This window comes from Phoca vitulina, unplaced genomic scaffold (assembly GCF_004348235.1).
Source record: "Phoca vitulina isolate PV1807 unplaced genomic scaffold, GSC_HSeal_1.0 scaffold41, whole genome shotgun sequence".
Lineage (NCBI taxonomy): Eukaryota > Metazoa > Chordata > Mammalia > Carnivora > Phocidae > Phoca > Phoca vitulina.
The window spans coordinates 1156166-1178528 of record NW_022589744.1 but is presented as its reverse complement, the minus strand read 5'-3'; the positions used below and the strand labels follow the sequence as shown (position 1 = coordinate 1178528).

Genomic DNA, 22363 nt, shown 5'->3' with positions numbered 1-22363 from the left:
AACTTTCTCTGGCCTTTTGTAGCCTTTAGAAACCTCAGCATTGCTTATAATTCACAGTAAAAGAAGTTGCTGATATAATAAATTTTAACATAAGGTTTTAGGATAGCATTTATTTCTATTTAGAGATGTGTTCTTCTGTGAGTTTTTAAAATGTCTTCTTGGTGCCAAATTAGTAGCTTTAGAGATTCTTTCCATCACTTCATAAACCCAAGACTTCCTGAGTGGCTCAATGCTATATTAAATGCTCAGTGTTAATTTGCATGTTCAGTCTCAGATTTTTAAATTCCTTTTCTATGAGGTTCAATCTGTTTTCCAGAAAAGTGTACAATTTGTTGATATTAATCATCCCCACTTCCTTAGGAAATTGAGAGGAAGAAGACCAAAATTAAGTGGCTCTTAAATGGGACCCAAACTATTAATTCCTGTATAATATAGTTATAAGTTTTAGCATAAAGACAATAGCTAAGTAAATTCTTTGATTTTTAAAAGATGTTCAATAATAGAGTTAGAATAAAATCTCTTCCCTTGATCAATCCATACAGCAGAAAGCGTTAAAGGAAATTGATGAACTGCTCAGTGAAATTCAGTTGTGGAGATAACAAATTTCATACTTCCATCTAATAAGTGTGATTTTTTGTTGTTGTTGATGATACCCAGGGAAATTTTTCTTTTTCTGAGTAAATTTCCTTAACCATTATTAATTTTTTGTTTATTTTTTAAAAAGATTTTATTTATTTATTTGAGAGAGACAGAGTGAGACAGAGAGAGTACGAGAGCAGGCAGGGGCAGAGGGAGAAGCAGACTCCCAGCTGAGCAGGGAGCCCAATGTGGGGCTTGATCCCAGGACCCTGAGATCATGACCTGAGCCAAAGGCAAATGCTTAACCAACTTAGCCACCTAGGCACCCTAATTTTTTGTTTATTAACACTCTTCAGACTAGACTTATTTTCTTTTTTGCCACAAATTGTAAACGTTCTATAAATTATGGAACTCCATCTCCCAAGATATAATGTAGATTGTCCACAAAAGTACAGATGGATTAAAAGAAGCATAAATGTGCTATCAAAATATTTGAAAGGTGGCAAGTATCAAAATTTAATATCTTATGTCTTTTTTATCTTTATTTTTTAAATTTAATTTAATTTTATTATGTTATGCTAGTCACCATACTTCATTAGTTTTTGATGTAGTGATCCACGATTCATTGTTTTCACATAACACCCAGTGCTCCATGCAGTATGTGCCCTCCTTAATACCCATCACCAGGCTAACCCATCCCCCCACACCGCCCCTAAAATCCTCAGTTTGTTTCTTGGAGTCCATAGTCTCTCATGGTTCATCTCTTCCTCTGATTCCCACCCCGCTTCATTTTTCCCTTCCTTCTCCTAAAGACCTTTATTGCACAGCAAAAGAAACTATCAACAAAACGTGAAGACAACCTAATGAATGGGAGAAGACATTAGTAAATGATGTATCTAGTAAAGGGTTAAAATCCAAAATATATAAAGAACTCATACAACTGAATACCAAAAAAGCAAATAATCTAATTTAAAAATGGGCAGAGGACCTGAATAGACACTTTTCCAAAAAAGACATACAGATGGGCAACAGACACATGAAAAGATGCTCAGCATCATTCATTGTCAGGGAAATGCAAATCAAAACCAAAATGAGGTATTACTTCACACCATCAGAATGGCTAGTATCAAAAAGATAAGAAATAATAAGTGTTGGTGAAGATGAGGAGAAAAGGGAACCATTGTGTACTATTGGTGGGAATGTAAATTGATGCAGCCACTCTGGAAAACAGTATGGAGGTTCCTCAAAAAGTTGAAAATAGAGCTACCATACGATCCAGCAATTGCACTTCTGGGTATTTACCCCAAAGATACAAATGTAGGGATCCCAAGGGGTACGTGCACCCTGATGTTTATAGCAGCAATGTCCACAATAGCCAAACTGTGGAAAGAGCCAAGATGTCCATTGACAGATGAATGAATAAAGAAGATGTGGTATATATATATACAATGGAATATTATGCAGCCATCAAAAGGAATGAAATCTTGCCATTTGCAACAGCGTGGATGGAACTGGAGGGTGTTATGCTGAGCGAAATAAGTCAATCAGAGAAAGACATCTATCATATGACCTCACTGATATGAGGAATTCTTAATCTCAGGAAACAAATTGAGGGTTGCTGGAGTGGTGGGGGGTGGGACGGATGGGGTGGCCAGGTAATAGACATTGGGGAGGGTATGTGCTATGGTGAGCGCTGTGAATTGTGTAAGACTGTTGAATCACAGACCTGTACCTCTGAAACAAATAATACATTATATGTTTAAAAAAAGAAGAAGAAGAAGAAGATAGCAGGAAGGGAAGAATGAAGGGGGGGGAAATTGGAGGGGGAGACGAACCATGAGAGACTATGGACTCTGAGAAACAAACTGAGGGTTCTAGAGGGGAGGGGGGTGGGGGGATGGGTTAGCCAGGTGATGGGTATTAAAGAGGGCATGTACTGCATGGAGCACTGGGTATTATACGCAAACAATCAATCATGGAACACCACATCAAAAATTAATGATGTAATGTATGGTGATTAACACAACATAATAAAAAAACCTAAAAATAGAAGTACTATATGATCTAGTAATTCCACTTCTGGGTATTTATGAGAAAAAAATGAAAACACTAATTTGAAAAGATATATGTGTACTATGTTTACTGCAGATTTTGTACAATAGCCAAGTATGGAAGCAAACTAAGTGTCCATTGGTAGATGAATGCATAAAGAAGATGGGGTATATATACATGATGGAATACTACTGAGCCATAAAAAAAGAATGATATCTTGTCATTAATGACAACATGGATGGACCTGGAAGGTATTACACTAAGTGAAATAAGTGAGACAGAGAAATACAAATACCATATGATTTTGCTTACATGTGGAATCTAAAAAACAAAACAAATAACAACAGACTCAAATATATAGAGAACTGGTGGTTGCCAGAGTAGAGGTGGGTGAAGGATAGGTGAAACAGGTGAAGAAGATTAAGAGGTACAAGCTTCCAGTTATAAAGAAAATAAGTCACAGGGATGAAGAGCATAGCATAGGGAATATAGTCAATAATATTGTAATAACTTTGTGTGATGACAGATGATATCTACACTTATCACAGTGAGTATTTCATAATGTATGTAATTGTTGAATCACTATGTTGTATACCTGAAACTAATATTGTATGTCAACTATACTTCAATTAAAAATAAAGAAACTAAAAAAAAGGCCTTCATGCCATCCATGAGCCTATTCTGATAGATCTATCAGCTTTAAGAAAGATACAAATCAAAATCTCGCCAAAATGATATGAAGATTCATTAAGGCAATAGAGAAGCCATCATTTCAGAGTCAGACTTTATATCTCCCTAAAGTACAACTGTACTCTCAATAATTTTAAAAAATATGTGAAATGGAAAAAATAAGGCCACTCTTCATTATGGGCCTCTATTGCTGGGCCTCTAGCTGAACACTCCCCATTCGTTTATTCTTTGTGATTTCTCATTTATTTCCATTTAATACTTTTCAATGCCTCCGTTTTTCTCTTAATTCTCATTTTAAACTTTAGGACTCACAGTGGATTCAAGAATAATAGCCAGCATTTTTCATCCATGGTCATAGGATTTCTGACAAGAGCCAACTGATTCACAAACTAAAAATGAGATGACACAGTTGGTATTTCTTCTTAAGATAAAACAGTAACGCCTTCTAAAAGATTTTTTTGGACATTCTTTCATTTTTACTTAGATAGGAAATAGAATTGTTATAGAAATTCTCACCATTGATTGGCAGATTGTTCACCAACTCCCCATGTTTCTTATCTTTGAGTTCTCTCCCCATGTTTCCTGGAACTTTTTTCAAGTCATTAACATCAACCTTTCCTTCAAAGCAAAAGAAATGAAGACTTCTGGCATTATTGTGAATGATGTCATGATTCCATATAATTAAAAAAATTGTCTTTGCAGCATTACAGCCAACTGCTGGATGAAAAGAGACCCAACGTAACAAATGGGCCTTTGGGCCTTCAGATAAACTGTCTTGTTAAGTCTAATATAATCTCCAAATGATAGGCAAGGCAACAGAACATGCAATTACAAGTATAAACTTTGCAGGAAATTAGAATGATACAGATTGCTGATCTAAATAGTTTTATCAGCACTTTTATTGCTTTATTTTGAGATTACCTTTAACTTTACCAAAACTTTCCTTCACTGTTTACTGTGTTGAACTGGAATTTAGCTTTCCCATCATGAAAGAAGATATGCTAATTATTGGCAAAGACTCTAGATAATGACTTTGGAAACAACAGGAGCACTGAAGTTTTATTGCTAAAAGTTCTGATAGTCCATTATCTAACTGTAGGCATTTATATATAAACATTTTTTTAAAGAAGTGTAGGGAGAGATTTTTAAAGTCCATATAATCATGATGTGGAAAGAGCATTATATTATAACTTAGTGAAAATAATTTGGTTCTCCTGAGAAACAAACAGGGTTTTAGAGGGGAGGGGGGAGGGGGGATTGGTTAGCCCGGTGATGGGTATTAAGGAGGGCACGTACTGCATGGAGCACTGGGTGTTATATGAAAACAATGGATCGTGGATCACCACATCAAAAACCAATGATGTACTGTATGATGACTAACATAACATAATAAAATTAAAAAAAAAAAAAAGAAAATAATTTGGTTCTCAGATTTTTAGTAGCATCTTACTCTTAGGTGTTATTCTAAGATGTTACCTCTAATAGCTTTTACTCCATCCATTCCATCTGTTAAGATACTGACACCAAACTTCCCATTAGCTGTTAAAAAAAAAAAAAAGGCTAAGTTGGGATCCAGAAAAAGACAGAGCTTTAGAATAAAAACATACAGTACCTATGCTGTGAAAAAACTCCAGGCAGAGTCCAGTATTTCCACTATTTAATTTGAGTACATTTTCAATTCTTAATTTAAGGCTTCCTAGGATTCAGTCTGTATTAGCAAAATGGACTCTGGGAGTATAGGAAAAACATTTTGTGATGCCACACTAGTTCATAAACTCTTAGGACAATTCATGCTGTCCATGTTTTTTCTGGAAACTTTCAGTTCTGGCAGGGACACAAAACTCATGCAGGTACCAAGAGTAAAAGAAGTAAAGACCAAAAAGAATGAAATCTTGCCATTTGCAACGACATGGATGGAACTGGAGGGTGTTATGCTGAGTGAAATAAATCAATCAGAGAAAGACATCTATCATATGACCTCACTGATATGAGGAATTCTTAATCTCAGGAAACAAATTGAGAGTTGCTGGAGTGGTGGGGGGTGGGAGAGATGGGGTGCCTGGGTGATAGACATTGGGGAGGGTATATGCTATGGTGAGTGCTGTGAATTGTGTAAGACTGTTGAATCACAGATCTGTACCTCTGAAACAAATAATACATTATATGTTAAAAAAAAAAAAAAAGAAGATAGCAGGAGGGGAAGAATGAAGGGGGGGAAATCAGAGGGGGAGACGAACCATGAGAGACGATGGACTCTGAAAAACAAACTGAGGGTTCTAGAGGGGAGGGGGGTGGGGGAATGTGTTAGCCTGGTAATGGGTATTAAGGAGGGCTCGTTCTGCATGGAGCACTGGGTGTTATATGCAAACAATGAATCATGGAACACTACATCAAAAACCAATGATGTAATGTATGGTGATTAACATAAAAAAAAAAAAAGAAGTAAAGACCAGAATTCTCATCTCACATCTTTTACTAATGTACTTTCTGTTCTTCTCTTTAATCAGTGTCCCTTTCAGAATGGCTGGTGACTAATTATTACTCTACCATTGCAGCAATAGCTATTAGTTCTTTATTACTCCAAATAATTATTTTTTTCTTATTCTTTGCTGCTTATTTCAGTTCATCTCTTGATTCATCTTTCCACACTCATTAATTCCCCATTCATTAATTCATACATGAAGGGAGACAGATTTAAAGCCTCACTCCAAGGAACCACCAAACAGACCAGATAATGACAATTCTTAGGGAATAAGGCTTTGAAAGAGCTCCAGCCCCCGCACTGTTCCCTCCAGTGGCTTCCAGGCTACTAGTTTTCACTGCAAACATAGAATGTTATTTTTCAAGACTATTATGGAGCTGTAAGACAGGGGATGGGAATAGAGCAAGTTAAAACATCACAGAGCCTACTATTCTTACAGAGATTCAGTCTTTTTTTCTTAAAAAATGCTCCCCAGATTGCAGCAAACCTTTGGTTAATGTCCAGTCCTGAAAATGTTAATTTTGATAATTTTTGCCAGTTTTCTCACTGCTTTTATGGAAGAGAGAGTTTTTTGGTGGCTCTTACTCTGCCTTTTATCTGACATCCCCAGGTGAGTTTCTAAACTAACTAAACTAGGTGAGAAGCTAAAAATTACCTTATCTGGAAATTATTGATAGCTCCACCTAATTACCTTTTCCTGATATCCCAATAAAACTTAAAAGCATAAAGAAAATAAGCAAATAAAAAACTAACTACATGTTTTTCATTGGTACACAATAGTACTAGAAAATTAAGGAATGATTTAATAAAAAATATCTTTTGGAAAAAACCTCACCCTATTAGAAGGGTATGAAACCCATGGCAAAGATATAACTAAATAGCATTTGAATCATATGAAAAAAACATATTTACATGTAAGAGGCAGTATTCAATAAAATGTTTCTAGGTGATATTTCTTGATCTCACTGGATTGTGCCCAGCTAAACATATTCTATTTCAGTTTATTTAAAGTGGGGATTACTCTGTGATTCACCACACTTCAATCTTAATTAATATTTTCTTTAATACCTATAATTCTGACCTTGAATCATGAAATCTGGTCCAAGGATACGGCCTATATATAACTAGGAAAAATGTCATATTATTGGCTGAAACCCTGTAGCCCTTGTTCCTGTGAAAGCAACATTCTAAGCTTCAACGAGAATACTAAGAATTGTGATATACTAGACATTAAGCTCCTTAGGTCAAGGACTATGTTTATTTTTATTCATCACTGTATCTCTAGCGCTTAGCATAACACCTGATATATAGTGCTCAGTAAATATTTGCTAAATAAATGAATAGTGAAAAAGTACCAACTTTAGATTATTATATTAAGAGAAAAAATCATTCTTATTTCAGCTACATAAGTCCTATAAAAAATATCAGCCTCAAAACCCAAATTTTCATGAAGGTACAATGATACCTAAATCACTCACCATCAACTGGTAGAGTTGGAGTAAGATCATTAAGTTCCTCAGCTGTAAGTTTGATTGCCATGTTTTCAAGAATAGAGTCAAGGTCATGGTCATCAACCTGCAACCCTATAAAAAAGAAAGACATGAGGAAATTAAAATGAAAGTCAAAATATAATATTAATTCCTATGTATAGTAGTTATTAATTTCATTGTAAAAAGAGGTTAAGGACATTTAAGTGTTTAAAGAGAGTCATTAATGGACTAAAATTAATCTATTCATTTATATCCGATACATCTAATATTGAAGATAAGCTTGCATGACAATACATTGAAATAGGGCTAAGAAACCATTCAGGTTAATTTTGGCCGCAAAACAGCAAATCTAACAGTTTTTAATATAAATACCTATACAAATCAAGTTGAGTTTGGTCACTGTATTTCAAGATATACTATCTTAAACTTTTATAGCTAGGCCTACATTTTATTATTTCCACATCCAAAATTGAGGTAAACCTAAATATTTAGAACATCTTTTAAATATAAAACAAAATTATTTCATCAATATGAACATATATATTAAAACTAATTATGGGAATATATGTGAGAATGGCAGGAAGCAATATTTAATAAGAAAAAAAGCAAAACACAAGAGTCTCAATCTGACTTCTCAATCTGCATCTCACTCACCTATTATATCTTCTGGACAAGTCTGCAATCTATTTTTACATACATTTCTACTAGCTGTAGATGGAAGAAACACATAATTTAGGTCACAGAGAAAATATCTAGACATGCTAAAATAATACCAAATATCCAAGTTCAGAAATATAGAGCATAAAATAATTTGCTCCTAAAATTTACCGAATATCTTCTAGAAATAATAAAAAGTGTAAACAAAATTCTTAATATGTATGGTAAATCTATCAATTCTTTAGCACCTGAGACAATTATTAATACCTATCATGCCAAAGCAAAACACTTCCATATGTTGTATTTTTTCTGAGTCCACCTTTTTTTCCCTCTCCTATTATAGCTCTACATCTCTCCTCCTCCTCCTCCTGTTTCCTAGAGGTCTTAACCAAAGGCATCTCAATGGAATGAAAAATAACTATTAATATTCCTTATTCCAAATGGCAAGAATTATGATTGATGAGCCTCTTGATTTGCATGTTTTAAATGGAAATTTATGTATTCCTTTTTATTAAAAATAATCACCCTTAAAATTATGGCTATTTTTAAACTCTAACTTATAAATGATCTGAAATAAGCAGAGTATTGGATAATAAAATAATTTAGGGATATAATCCTAATTCCCTGAAGATTCTACCCGATACTTGCAATTCTGAAAAACTCCCTTTATGACTATATTAACTCTCTTGAAGGCAATATGAACTCTCTTGAAGACTATTCTGATAGTTGAAATGCCCACCATTAACTGGAAGTGACTTATTTAGCTCCAAGTGTTCTTTAGGTGAGGGCTCTATCCCCATTTTTTGCAGGACATTATCCAGCTCACTGAAGTCAACTTCTCCTCCTTCAAAACAAAAGAAGTAGAAAAAGATAACATTTTTTAAATATCATAATTTCAAATTATTAAAGAGAAATAAGGCATAATGATACCTGCTAAACAACAAGCAGTCAATTGGCAGACATAGAGAATGAACAGTATTTCTTTAACATTGGTAAAAGAGATGCTCCCATAATGATGGCTATAAAATAATATTTCACAATTGAATAAGGTTCATATAATTTAAAAATTATTAGAATAATAAAGATGATTGGTACAAAGAAACTGTTTAATATAGGGTATGAGATTAAGCTAGAAATCAATTGCAAGAGATACTAGAAAAATCCTCTAAGTTTGGAAATTAAAGAATCCCTCTCTAAATAAATTATGTGTCAAAAAAAAACCACACTGGAAGTTAGAATATATTTTGAATTGAGTAACAATAATAATATTACATATTAAAACTTGCAAAGGTGTACTCAGAGGGAAATTTACACCCTTAAACGCATATAGTAGAAAAGATGAAAAGATCAATAACCCAAGGTTCTATCTCAAGAAGTTAGAAAAGAACAGCAAATTAAACCCCCCAAAAGGAGAAGAAAAATAATAAGGACAAAAGCAGAAATTACTGAAGTGAAAAACAAACTTTAAATAAAATGAATACAGCCAATGTTGGGTTTTGGAAGACTAACAAAAGTGCTAAATGCCTGCATTAAGACCGACAAAGGAAAAAAGGAGAGAAAGCACAAATAACAGATATTTTTAATGACAAAAAGGACATCACCAAGAATAGCCAAGAGAAGCCTAAGGAAATAAAACAAATTTGGAGGATTTACGCTTCAGATACCAAGACATATATATTTTTTTAATTTTATTTATTTATTTGACAGAGAGAGAGAGATAGCGAGAGCAGGAACACAAGCAGGGGGAGTGGGAGAGGGAGAAGCAGGCTTCCTGCCGAGCACAGAGCCCGATGTGGGACTCGATCCCAGGACCCTGGGATCATGACCTGAGCTGAAGGCAGATGCTTAACAACTGAGCCACCCAGGCACCCCAGATACCAAGACATATTAAAGCTATGGACCAACAAATAGACCAAAGAAAAGAATAAAAAGAATGAAAAGCCCAGGTAAATGCAACACATTTAGTTGGCCTTACATTAAAGTAGGGAAAGGACCATCTTGTCAATAAATGGTGCTGAATATCCATTTAGAAACAGACAGTTACAGAAGGGAGGAGGGTGGGGGGAGGGGGTAGCCAGGTGATGGGTATTAGGGAGGGCACGTGTTGTGATGAGCACTGGGTGTTATACACAATTAAGGAATCATTGAACACTACATCAAAAACTAATGATGTACTATATGTTTGCTAACTGAATATAAAAAAAAGAAAATAGTGACCCTTATTCCGTATCATATAGAAAAATCAATTCTGAGTGGATTATAGATCTAAATGTGAAAGGAAAATAACAAAACTCCCAGAAGATAAAATAGGAAAAGTTTTCATGACCCTAGTGTATGCAAGGATTTCTTAAACAAGCCCCCAAACACTCTAACTATAAAAGAAAAGACTGACTAATTCAACTACATGTGAAAGAGAGACTTTTGTTCATCAGAAGATAAAATACAACCGGAGACCCTGCTCAGTGCTGCCAGCATCCTGGCAGAGAAGCTGAGGTCACCATCAAACTTGAAATATTTAAAGTGGAGACAATCAAAGTGCATTGTTGTGGGTGATGGTGCTGTTGGTAAAATGTGTCTTCTGATATTCTACACAACGAACAAATTTCCATCTGAGTATGTACCGACTGGTTTTTTGGGTTTTTTTAAAAGATTTTATTTATGTATCTGAGAGACAGAGAGAGAGAAAGAGAGAGAGCACGAGCTCTCGCACTTGCATAGGGGAGTAGCAGAGGCAGAGGGAGAAGCAGACTCCAGCTGAGCAGGGAGCTCAATCCCAGGACTCCGAGATCATGACCTGAGCTGAAGGCAGACGCTTAATGACTGAGCCACCCAGCTGCCCCAAATTTAGTGCTTTTAGAATGGGTTCAAACTTAAGCAACCAGCAACCTAATATAGACTGCTATATGCATAAGATATTATATATAAACCTAATGGTAACTACAAATCAAAAACCTGTAATAGAAATGCAAAAAATAAAGAGAAAGATATTCAAGCATATCACTGAAGAAGGCCATCAAACCACAAAGGAACAGAGCAAGAAAGGAACAAAGAAGAACTACAAAATCAATCATAAAACAAGTAAGAAAATGGCCATAAGTGCATACCTATCAATAATTACTTTGAATGTAAACGGACTAAAAACTTCAATCAAAAGACATGGGGTGATGAAATGGATACAAAAGCAAGACCTATTTATATGCTGTGTACAAGAGACTCATTCCAGACCTAAAGACATACGCAGATTTAAAGTGAAGGTATGGAAAAACATTTATCATGCAAATGGAAGTGAAAAAAAAAAGCTGGGGTAGAAATACTTATATCAGACAAAATAGACTTTAAAACAAAGGCTGTAACAAGGGACAACGAGGACATTACATAATGATAAAAGGAACAATCCAACAAGAAGGTAAAATAATTGTAAATATTTAGGCATTAACGTGGGAGCACCCAAATACCTAAAGCAACTATTAATAGATATGAAGGAAGAAATCAATAGTAATACAGTAACAGTAGGGGACTTTTACACCCCACTTACGTCAATGGATAGATTATCCAGACAGAAAATCAACAAGGAAACGGTGGCTTTGAACGACACATTAGACCAGATGGATCTAAAAGATATATTTAGAACATTCCATCCAAAAACAGTGGAACACACATTCTTTTCAAGTGCATATGGAACATTCTTCAGAATAGATCATATTAGGCCACAAAACAAGTCTCAACAAATTCAAGAGGATTGAAGTCGGCAACCTACGGACTGGGAGAAGATATTTGCAAATGACGTATCAAATAAAGGGTTAGTATCCAAAATATATAAAGAACTTATACAACTCCACAATAAAAAACCCCAAATAAACCAATTAAAGAATGGGTAGAAGACATGAACAGACATTTCTACAAAGAAGACATACAGATGGCTAACACATGGAAAGATGCTCAATATCACTCATCATCAGGGAAATGCAAATCAAAACTACAATGAGATATCACCTCACACATGTCAGAATGGCTAAAATCAAAAACACAAGAAACAACATTTGTTAGCGAGGATGTGGAGAGAAAGGAACCCTTACACACTGTTGGTGGGAATACAAGCTGGTGAAGCCACTGTGGAAAACATTACGGAGGTTCCTCAAAAAATTAAAAATAGAACTACCCTATGATCCGGTAACCACACTACTGGGTATTTACCCAAAGAATACAAAAGCACTAATTCAAAAGGATATATGCATCCCTATGTTTACTGCAGCATTATTTATAATAACCAAATTATGGAAACAGCCCATGGGTCCATCAACTGATGAATGGATAAAGAAAATGTGATACACACACACACACACACACACACACACACACTGGAATATTATTCAGCCATAAAAAGAATGAAATCTTGCCATTTGCAACAACATGGATGGAGAGAGAGACTATAATTCTAAGTGAAATAAGTCAGTCAGAGAAAGACAAATATCATATGTTTTCACTCATATGTGGAATTTAAGAAACAAAGCAAATGAACAAACAGAAAAAAGAGAGATAGGTAAACCAAGAAACAGACTCTTAACTATAGAGAACAAACTGATGGTTACCAGAGTGGAGGTGGGTGGGGGATGGGTGAAATAGGAGATGGGGATTAAAGAGTACACTTAGCATGATGAGCAGTGAGTAATGTATAGAGGTGTTGAACCACTATCATGTACACCTGAAACTAATATAACACCTTATGCTAATTATACTTGAATTTAAAACATAAATATTTTTAAAAATTCAATATGTAAAACACAGACATCCAAGCAGACAAACAGGCAACAGACATGAAAGGAACTTTACAAAAGAAGTATCCAAATAACCAATAAACATGAAAAAGGTGCTCAACATCATTAATCACTAGGGATATGCAAACTCTAACAGTGGGATTCTACAGCATGCACACCAAAATGGCTAAAATGGAGAAGAGAGAAGTATTAGCAAGGATGTAAAGCAATTGAAACTCTGATATACTGTTGGTTGATGTATAAAATGGTACAACTACTTCAGAAAATGGACTGACAATATCTAACAAAGTATACACAATCCTATCCTATAACAAAGCAATTTCATTTCTAGGTATTAGGCCTAGAATTATGCATATATGTTCACCAAAAGGCATATACAGAATATTCATAGCAATATATTCTTCATAACTGCTCCAACCCGGAAATGTGCTGTGATGGTAGATTGGAAAGGTATATTGCGGTATACTTATACAGTGGAATATTGCACAGCAATGTATTCAGGTACAATGAGTTAGTGAGAAATCATTTCAGCCACTATGGAAGGTTCTCTAAAGATCTCCTTGACTATAATTTCATACATTTTATAATATGAAGCAATGAAAATTAACAAACTGCTGCTACATGCAACAATATGGATGAATCTCAGAGAATAACATGTACTATAATGTTAAAGGAAAGAAGTCAGATATCATGGAACACAAATCATATGGTTCCATTTACACAAATTTCAAAAACAGGTGAAACTAATCTGTGGTCCTAGAATAAAGGATGCAGTTACCTCCAGAGAGTATGGAGGAAGTGACTGTGAAGTGATATAGGGATCTTCTGGATTATTGATAATGTTTATTTCTTAACCAGGCAATAGTTAAATAGATATGTTCACTTTGCAATAATTCTTAAGCTGGACACACATGATTATATGATATAGTAGTAATGTATTTCATACTTCAGTAAAATACTTATCATAGAAAAAATATAGTTTAGTGTAAAGAATTGGGATCTCATATTTATAGTAACTTCTCACTGACCTGTAATATCTTGTACTGTATCCATCAGTGTTTTCAGATCAGTCTTCCCTTTAGCTATAAGATAAGGCATAATTGAGATACAAAGTAGATTCATTTAAAAATTATAAAACAATAAACCAGAAACAAGCTAAATTCCATTATTCCATATCATTATTTGGGCTCATTTTAATTGCATAATTCTTAGTGTTCTGAGATTGACCTAAAATATGGCAGTGGTAGCAGGGACAGAGAGACATTGATGGATTTATATGTGGGATTTTTTTCAATGTTTTATTATGAAAATTTGTAAACATACAGCAAAGTTGAAAGAATTGTGCAATAAACACCCTTATGTCCACCATCTAGATTCTACTATTTAACATTTTACTATACTTGGTTTGTCACAAATCCATCCATCTACTCAACTGTGTGTGGTGATTTTTAAATTTAGGTTTCTATAAATGTAAAACTTACAAAATTAGGTGATAAACCAGACAGTAGGTGATAGGAAATGAGGGAATCAAAAATGAATCCCATATATCTAGCTTAGGTAACTAGATGGACAGTGACAGCACAAATGAGATTGAGAATATAGGACCAGGAGACTAGGTGGGAAAATAGTGAATTCAGTTTTAAATGTGTTGAGAAAAAAGAAGCCTCCCGTGGAATATCCAAGTGGAAATGTCTAGCAGGCATTTGATATACCAGTCTGAAGACTATATAAGAAATACAGACGTACAGTCACAAGCATATAGATGATAGACTGAACCACAGAGAGAGATGAGATTATCCAGAGAGAGTATGTAAAATGAAAATCAGAGAATGAGCAGATCCAGGTCAGAGGGAACAACACAGAAAAGCCAAAAGAGCATAATTTCAAGAAGGTCAGTAGTATCACGAATATAAAAGACAGTAGAAAGTTCCAATAAAAAGTGAATAATGTCTAATGCAACTGGCAAATGGCAAGTTACGGGTGCCGTGAGAGAAGTTTCAGTAGTATTATGGGGCTGTGTCAGAATACAGGAATGAATGGGAAATGTGGAAAGGATATGCAGTGCACTTTCATTCATTTCCTTTTCCATCTTGTAATTGTGCTTTCTGAACATTCCCAGATGTGAAAGATGGTCTTGGAATCAATCTAATCAAGGGCTTTGCACTGTATATGGATTCAGAAAATGGAAAACAGGATTCGTTCCTACTCTAGAACTAGAGTTTTTTCTGAGATTTTGCATGGGTTTTATCATCACAAAATTAATCTGTTGCAAAAATATGTTTCGAAAGCATAGTATCTCAGTTTTACATCAACTTCTCACAGCTGTAACAGCTTTCGCTTATTCATTAGTTTATTAGGTTCAACATTTCCATCAGCTGTAAAACGAGGTACAAATTACAGAGATCACAATGAGATTCAAGAACAGTTGAATTTCACAATATGAAATTCTTAATTGTGAAACAGAGCACAGGAAATCAACAATTTCCCATGATTTTTATTACAGTTGTATTTCTATCCTCCCTCCCCACATCATAAAAACATGAAAAAATGAGTACTCTTCAAATGGTACAATGCTCTTTTAGAGCACTCAGATGTTAAACTCTACTGACAGCATTAGAACAGAAACTTAAAGATTTAAAAGTATTCTCCTCCAAATCCATCATTTTAAAAAAATTTTTTGTGATGTTAATCACCATACATTACATCATTAGTTTTAGAAGTAGTGTTCCATGATTCATTGTTTATGCATAACACCCAGTGCTCCATGCAGAACGTGCCCTCCTTAATACCCATCACCAGGCTAACCCATCCTCCCACCCCCCTCCCCTCTAGAACCCTCAGTTTGTTTTTCAGAGTCCATCGTCTCTCATGGTTCGTCTGCCCCTCCGATTTCCCCCCTTCATTCTTCCCCTCCTGCTATCTTCTTCTTTTTTTTTTTTTTCTTAACATATATTGCATTATTTGTTTCAGAGGTACAGATCTGTGCTCTGGTAAGCGCTGTGAATTGTGCAAACCCATCATTTTGATCTGATCTCCTAACCTCTCTAATCTCTCTCTCACTCAGGGAAGGAAAGAAAACTGAATTTAATGAGTGTCTACCAAGCCATGTAGTGGGATGGGTGCTTTCATATACTATATCTCAATCTTCTGTAAAGTTATTATGATTTAAAAAAAAAAAAAAGAAACTGAGCCTCAGAAAAGTTAAGATATTTGCCTAAAGTCACAAAGTTAGTACGAGACAGAAAACTGTAGCTATCAGATTCCTAAATCAACACTTGCTCCATTCCACCAAATCAACCAGGCTGCTGGGGTAGAATTTAAAAGCAGCACAATCACTTGCATTAATATTCTTAAAACTAACCATGAGCACACTTAGTCCTCAGAAAGCACCTTCTCTAATATGATACCCCTAAACTCCAAATCAAAATTTCACTTATATTTTTTGCCTATATATTTCTTTTCCCCCTTTAATCAAATGCAACTTTAAGAACAACCACCACACTTTGTTTATCCCTCCATGGATTGGCTGATGGACATTAGGATTATTTCCAATTTTTAGCTATTATGAATAAAGCTGCTATGAATATTCACACACAAATATTTTTGTGAACATATATATTCATTTACCTTGGAAAGATACTATCCTACTAGTGGGATTGCTGGGTCTTATGGTAAATTTATGTTCAGCTTTTTAAGAAATTGCCATACTGATCTCCATGGTAGTTAGAATACCCTCTAGCAATTGTATGAGTTACAGTTACTCCATATTATTGCTAATACTTGGTCTTGTCGATCTTTTTAATTTTTGTTATTCTAAGGATGAATAGCAGTATCTACTAATGATTTAAATTGCATTTCTCTGATAAATAATGTTCAGCCCCCTTTCATGTGGTCATTGGCCATTTATATATCTTTTTTTCCCATCATTTTACACGATCTGGTTGTGTACATAAAAATTCCACAGGATTTTTTTTAATTTAAATTCAATTAGCCAAGATATATATCTTCTTTTGTGAAACGTCCACTCAAATCTTTTGCCCAGTTTCATTGGTTTGTCTTCTTATGATTGAGTTGTTCTTGATATTCTGGATATCAGTCCTTAGTCACATACGTTTTGCAAATATATTCCCCCCGTCTCTGTCTTGCCTTTTATTTTCTTAACTGTGTCTTTCAGAAAAAGAAGTTATTTATCTTGATGAGATCCAATTTAATCATTTTTAAAATTTCATGCTTAAGACTCTTGGCCACCTGTCTAAGAAATCTTTTTCTACCCTAAAGTCACAAAATTATTTTCCTATATTTTCTTCAAGAAGTTTTCCTTGGGGCCAGATAAATAATTGACTTTGACTAATAAAGGTGAATTGGCTTTCTTCATTGAATTTTGGGTTTAGTTTTTCTTGACTAAATTCACTGGAAACAATCTAATATACATTGTTTTTCAAAAAGTGGCAAAATATACAAAATATACAAAAAGAATTTGCCACAGATAGTACTGTAAGTTTAAAAAGTTTATTATACTTATTCAAATCTCTAGCACTTAACATAGCATCGCCTATTCAGTAAATATCTGTTAAATAAATGAATTAGTTAATTAACAAATTTTTCACTCACCAGTAGATGACCTCCTATCTTTTATCCCATTCTTCTTGTTCACTTTTTTATCAGCTGTAAAATACGAAATTAGGTCATAAAGGTAAACACTTATAATTATAGTGAATGTTATAAAATTATTAATGTAAACACAGCAATTTAGGGAGGTTGCATTTATTGACCTAAATACGATCTAATTTAATTCCAAATAAATATAAGGAATAGGAAAAAAGAAAGCTATCAAGAATCAGTGAAGATTCTTGTTTCTGAGAGATAATGAATCAGTTACAAAATAAGGCACTTTGAAAAATATATAATAAACAAAAAAAATCAGAATTCAAGTTTTGTAGTATCTTTCAGAACTCAGAATGAGTTCCCTTTTAGGCAGTGAGAAAAAGAAGACACATTTGAGGCGCCTGGCTGGCTGGGTTGGTGGAGTGTGTGACTCTGTATCTCGGGGTTAGGGGTTCGAGCCCCATGTTGGGTATAGAGATTGCTTAAAAATAAGATCTTAAAAAAAAGAGAGAGACCAGCATATAGTACATCATTAGCTAACTGAACATAATAAAAGAATTTTATAATAAAAATAAATAAATAAAAATCCTTTACCTCTCAAAAAAAAAAAAAAAAAAGACATTCATTCTGCTGATGTAAGGAGATAGGGGTATGCCATCTTTTTTCCTTGTTACCCAACAAAACTTTTAAGCCATTCATTTTAGTGAGCTGCCTCTTCCAGTTGTGCAAAACAACCAAGAAAAATGGGGCCTGTGATTGAGAGTCTGTTGGGAGCCCTGGAAGGCAGCAGGACATATAGACCTTGCTGAGAAACTACAGCAAGGGGGAAAGTAGAGAAGAAATGGGAGCACTGACATCTCAGCAGAAGAGTCTGCGACAGCCACCAAATTTTCCACAGTCCCAGCATAGCATCAAATAGCAAAACATTTCTTGTGACCCAGTGAAAGGAACAGGGGTTAGTGAGAGGAGCCAAAAGCCCCAAGCACCTGAGAGTCGAGCTGAGGTGCACAGCAAGAAGGGGCCAGTACAGACGGCAAGATAAAATGCCAAGTGCAAAGGGAGGTCAGTCAGCAAATGCCAGCATGAAGATTTAAAAATAAATGAGGATCAGAGCAGACATATCATAATGATGTTTTGACTCCTTTGACTCTGTTTTGACTCCTTAAGTACAGTAACCTACCTGGCTGAAGCTGCTCCTTCATACTCTTTTCTGTGTCCTACCAGACTGTGTGCGTACCCCCGTACATTAGCATTTCCATTAGGAATGCTTTTACTACCTGTCCTGGTCTATCAAGTCTGTGTTAGGACCACTTCACCTCTATTCCCACTCCTGTGCAAACTCGGGAGTCAGGGACACAAGCAGCCATCTCCCCTGATTCTGTTGTCACAGATGCATTTAGTCCCATTTCCTTCACATCCGGTCCCCTGTTGGTGTCAATTAGGCCTCTCCTCTCCCACGCTCCCTTGGCCTGTGGAACGTTGTCTGGTCCTAGCTGTGGTTCCCATCGCTCCCTCTTCAACCCCCTTGGTTAACCTTGTGCCTGCCTGTCTCATGTATGATCACATCCCCAAAAGGGGGGACAAGATAAGGACTTTTTTTCACACTTTATAATCATATAAAAACAGTAGGCAAATCACTTAGTGGTTGGGTTGTTCTACTCTTTTCAACATTTAGATTATATTTTGATTAGATTTGCAAGTTAAAGGATTTGTCATTGTTTCTTTAAATAACAATAAGGCATCATACCCCCATGCATAAAGTGCTTCTTCTATTTATAAGGTTGAAAATCCAGCTTTTTAACATTGTAAAGAGAACTTGTATTTCATAAATTTTTGTCCTACTTTGAGCTATATAAAGGCAGTGAAATATAGCTACATTTGTTCTAGAAATGCTTTTCTTCAGAGGCTGATTTTTGTTAATGTCTTGATTTTATCTTCAAAGTGCAGACTAGCACTTTAAAAGGGGAAGGGAGGAAAAACTGAAAAAAAAATTCTAAGTTACAGAATGTTGTGTGCCAGGCCTTTCTTGACCTATTGGACTGGGTCTACTTGGTAATGGTGGCAGTTTAGGACCCTACCCTGAGGGAGCAGTTCTCTGGGTCTTTGGACTTGCTCTGAACTTTGGCATGTCTCTGTTCTGTCTTCTGGATACTTGGCAGGGCTATGGAAGGGTCAATCTGCTTTCCTACTGGATTATAATCTTCTGAAGGGCCAAATCATGTCTCATTAAATTCTATATTCTCAGTGTTTAGCACAATACATAAAACATTGTGGGATCTTAATGCTTTTTGAATCAGTGATACAGAGGAAAGACTGCTAAAGTATTTCTATAAATATAAGTTTAGATCTAAAGTACTAACATAGCAAATACATATCCTTCGGTTCTAAATATAAATTTTATATATAAGAAGTTGACATTAATAAAAAGACTTCTCAGAACACAGAACCTTGCATACCATGTGTATGTATATGTCACCTTCAACCGACAGGACCTTCAGAATCTTATAAAATTCTTTACCTGACATCTCCATCCTCATGTTTCCTGGAAAAGTGCCTAGGTTGCTGTCATCAACCCTACTTCCTAGGAGAAAAATAGAAATGATAAAAGCTATGAGAATGGGAAATGCTAATGATTTTCAATTTAAGAAAAAATACTTCCTATTATCTTCACAGTTATATTCCATTTCAGTGTGAAAAGAAGAAGCTTTTGACATGTATTCAGATGCACACTTTAAGATATTATATCAGAAATGGAAGCATGTTCTTTTGATTATTTTACAGAGAATATGGCTATAAAGCACAGGAACATTTAACCTAGTACAGCCCATATGATATTGGACATGAAGTGTTACTTGCTGATATTGAGCAAACACTTAGGGGTCAATATTTAACATGTGGTAAATAAAGTGTCATGCATCCATAGAATGGGGAATCAATTTTCAACTTATACTCAGAGGAAAAAGTGATTTTTCTTACAAAATGATATATTTGGTATTCTCTGCCAGTCAATTCATCAGGAAGATATAATAATCATAAATGCAGATGAACCAAATTAAGTCTAAGAATACATGACAAAACAAACAAAATTTAAGGGAGAAATAGAAAATACAACAATCATAACTGGAAATTTCAGCACCTCTCTTTCAACAATTGATGGACTAGCTACCAAAAAAGCCAGTACAGATGATCTGAGGAAGCTATCAACCACCTTTACTTAATTTATATTAATAAAATACTATACTCTTTAACTGCAGAATATACATTTTCAAGTGCACATAGTACATTTACCAAAATAGACCATATGCTGGGCCATAAAACAAGTACCAATAAATGGAAAAGAACTGAAATCATAAAGGATATGTTCTCTGACGGTAATGGAATTAAATTACAAGTAACAATGAAATAACTAAGAAAACCCCAAATATTTAGAAATTAAATGACACACTTCTAAACAGTCCATGGATAAGAGAAGAAATCACAAAGAAAATAGAACATATCTCAAACTGAATTATAATGAAAACAAAGCATTTCAACATTTATTGAATGCAGCCAAAGCGGTGTTTAATAAGAAGGGTATGGGTCTTCAGGCTTATATTAGAAAATGAGAGAGAGCTAAAATCAGTCACCATACGTTTCACCTTAAGAAGCTAGGAAAAAAGTAAAGTAGATTCAAAGTCAGTTATAATGATTAAATAATAAGTTTAGATCTGAACTTTCTGGAAGCTAAGGCATAAAGGGGAGCTCAGGTTATTGTCTACACAAAGTAAGCACACTGGTCTTTGGGAGAGAGAAAGTTTTTTTCTGATATTAAATTTCAAGACATTTTTCATATTCATTACTAAATAACATAATGGAAAATGTCTTCAGGAGACACAGTGACACTTCTGGTATGGCTGTTTTTAACACCAGTTCTCAAAACCAGTTGAGATATATTATTAGGAAGTTGCCTCAAAAGAGGCATTTCTATGAAATATCTCTTCATAAATATTTTTCGCTTGTCAAAGCTACACGTGTGTGCCTCCCCAAAAGTAGGTTGAGATAGTCAAAGAAGTAAACCTTGAGCTTCTGCAACCATAGAGGGTGCTTAAAAATGGACAATATGAAGTGATTTGAATGTGCGTGTAATGTTGGCTTGGTGTCAGAAATATTCTTCTCACTTAAATGTGCAAAATATAAATCGTTCCTTCCTTTTCAGTACCAGAGGGGCAGGAAAGGGCAGCCGATCAGGGAACTCAGAGGCCTAAGATTACGGAAATATTATGCAAACCAAAAGAAGAAAATGATCCTTAACATTATAATTGACAAACCTTGTGCTAAAGTTAAACTTTGAATTAGTGTATAAAGAGAAACTGGGGAAAAAAAGGGTGGGGGTAGCCAATACAAAGAAATAACCAAAGAAAACCATGTTCCAATAACAAAAGAAGAAAAATAATAAACCTAAACAAAAATTCCCCTAATAGTAACAGAGGTTTTCACTAGTTTCTTGATGAAGAGTTATTATAAATTAGTATCAGGAACCCACTATTTATCATGTTAATACGTCTTGTACAATTACACTTTAGTTAAAGTAGAGTAACTTGCAAACAGCCTAATTCCAAGTGCTATTTTAGTCATTTTAACTAATACTATTTTTTCTTCATAAGGCCCTTAGTGGAAAAGATAACGGCAGTCAAGACTCTGGTCTCAGACTAGGCAGAAGACGTAACCAGTACTCTCTAAAGGGCATGTTCTCTTTTAGTTGTGCTATGCATTTGACATGTATGGAATAAAGACACTAGAAAATTAAGCCAGTGTTAAATCATTTTAAGACCATCTCAAAACCCTAGTTGCAGTCTTCCCAAGAGATCCACAACCCACATATTATCTATCTCTATTCAACTGAAAATTCTTACTTTCAGGTAGAGGTGAAAATCCTGAATTGATTAAATTGCCCACAAACTCTTCTAAATTCACTTTCCCATCCTCTGAAAGAAAAAAATGCATGTCAGGGAACAGGGAATGTGATCAGAGACTGGCAACTATAGCATAACTGC

The 22363-nt window shown here is 34.9% G+C and overlaps 2 protein-coding genes across 2 annotated transcripts in view; both read right to left on the bottom strand.

Moving 5' to 3' along the window:
- The window catches only part of EFCAB3 (EF-hand calcium binding domain 3), a 222160-nt gene extending 214168 nt beyond the window's left edge, over positions 1–7992 (bottom strand). The window contains exons 1-4 of the mRNA XM_032429885.1: positions 7948–7992; positions 7282–7386; positions 4798–4860; positions 3838–3939 (exon numbers count right to left, since the gene is read on the bottom strand). Of these exons, the coding sequence (XP_032285776.1) occupies positions 3838–3939; positions 4798–4860; positions 7282–7342 (226 nt within the window). The 5' untranslated portion in view covers positions 7343–7386; positions 7948–7992. The remainder of the gene's footprint in view (positions 1–3837; positions 3940–4797; positions 4861–7281; positions 7387–7947) is intronic.
- A 635-nt stretch (positions 7993–8627) lies between these two features.
- The window catches only part of EFCAB13 (EF-hand calcium binding domain 13), a 145605-nt gene continuing 131869 nt past the window's right edge, over positions 8628–22363 (bottom strand). The window contains exons 37-41 of the mRNA XM_032429966.1: positions 22223–22294; positions 19849–19911; positions 17337–17390; positions 13754–13807; positions 8628–8794 (exon numbers count right to left, since the gene is read on the bottom strand). Coding sequence (XP_032285857.1) covers positions 8628–8794; positions 13754–13807; positions 17337–17390; positions 19849–19911; positions 22223–22294 — 410 coding nt within the window. The remainder of the gene's footprint in view (positions 8795–13753; positions 13808–17336; positions 17391–19848; positions 19912–22222; positions 22295–22363) is intronic.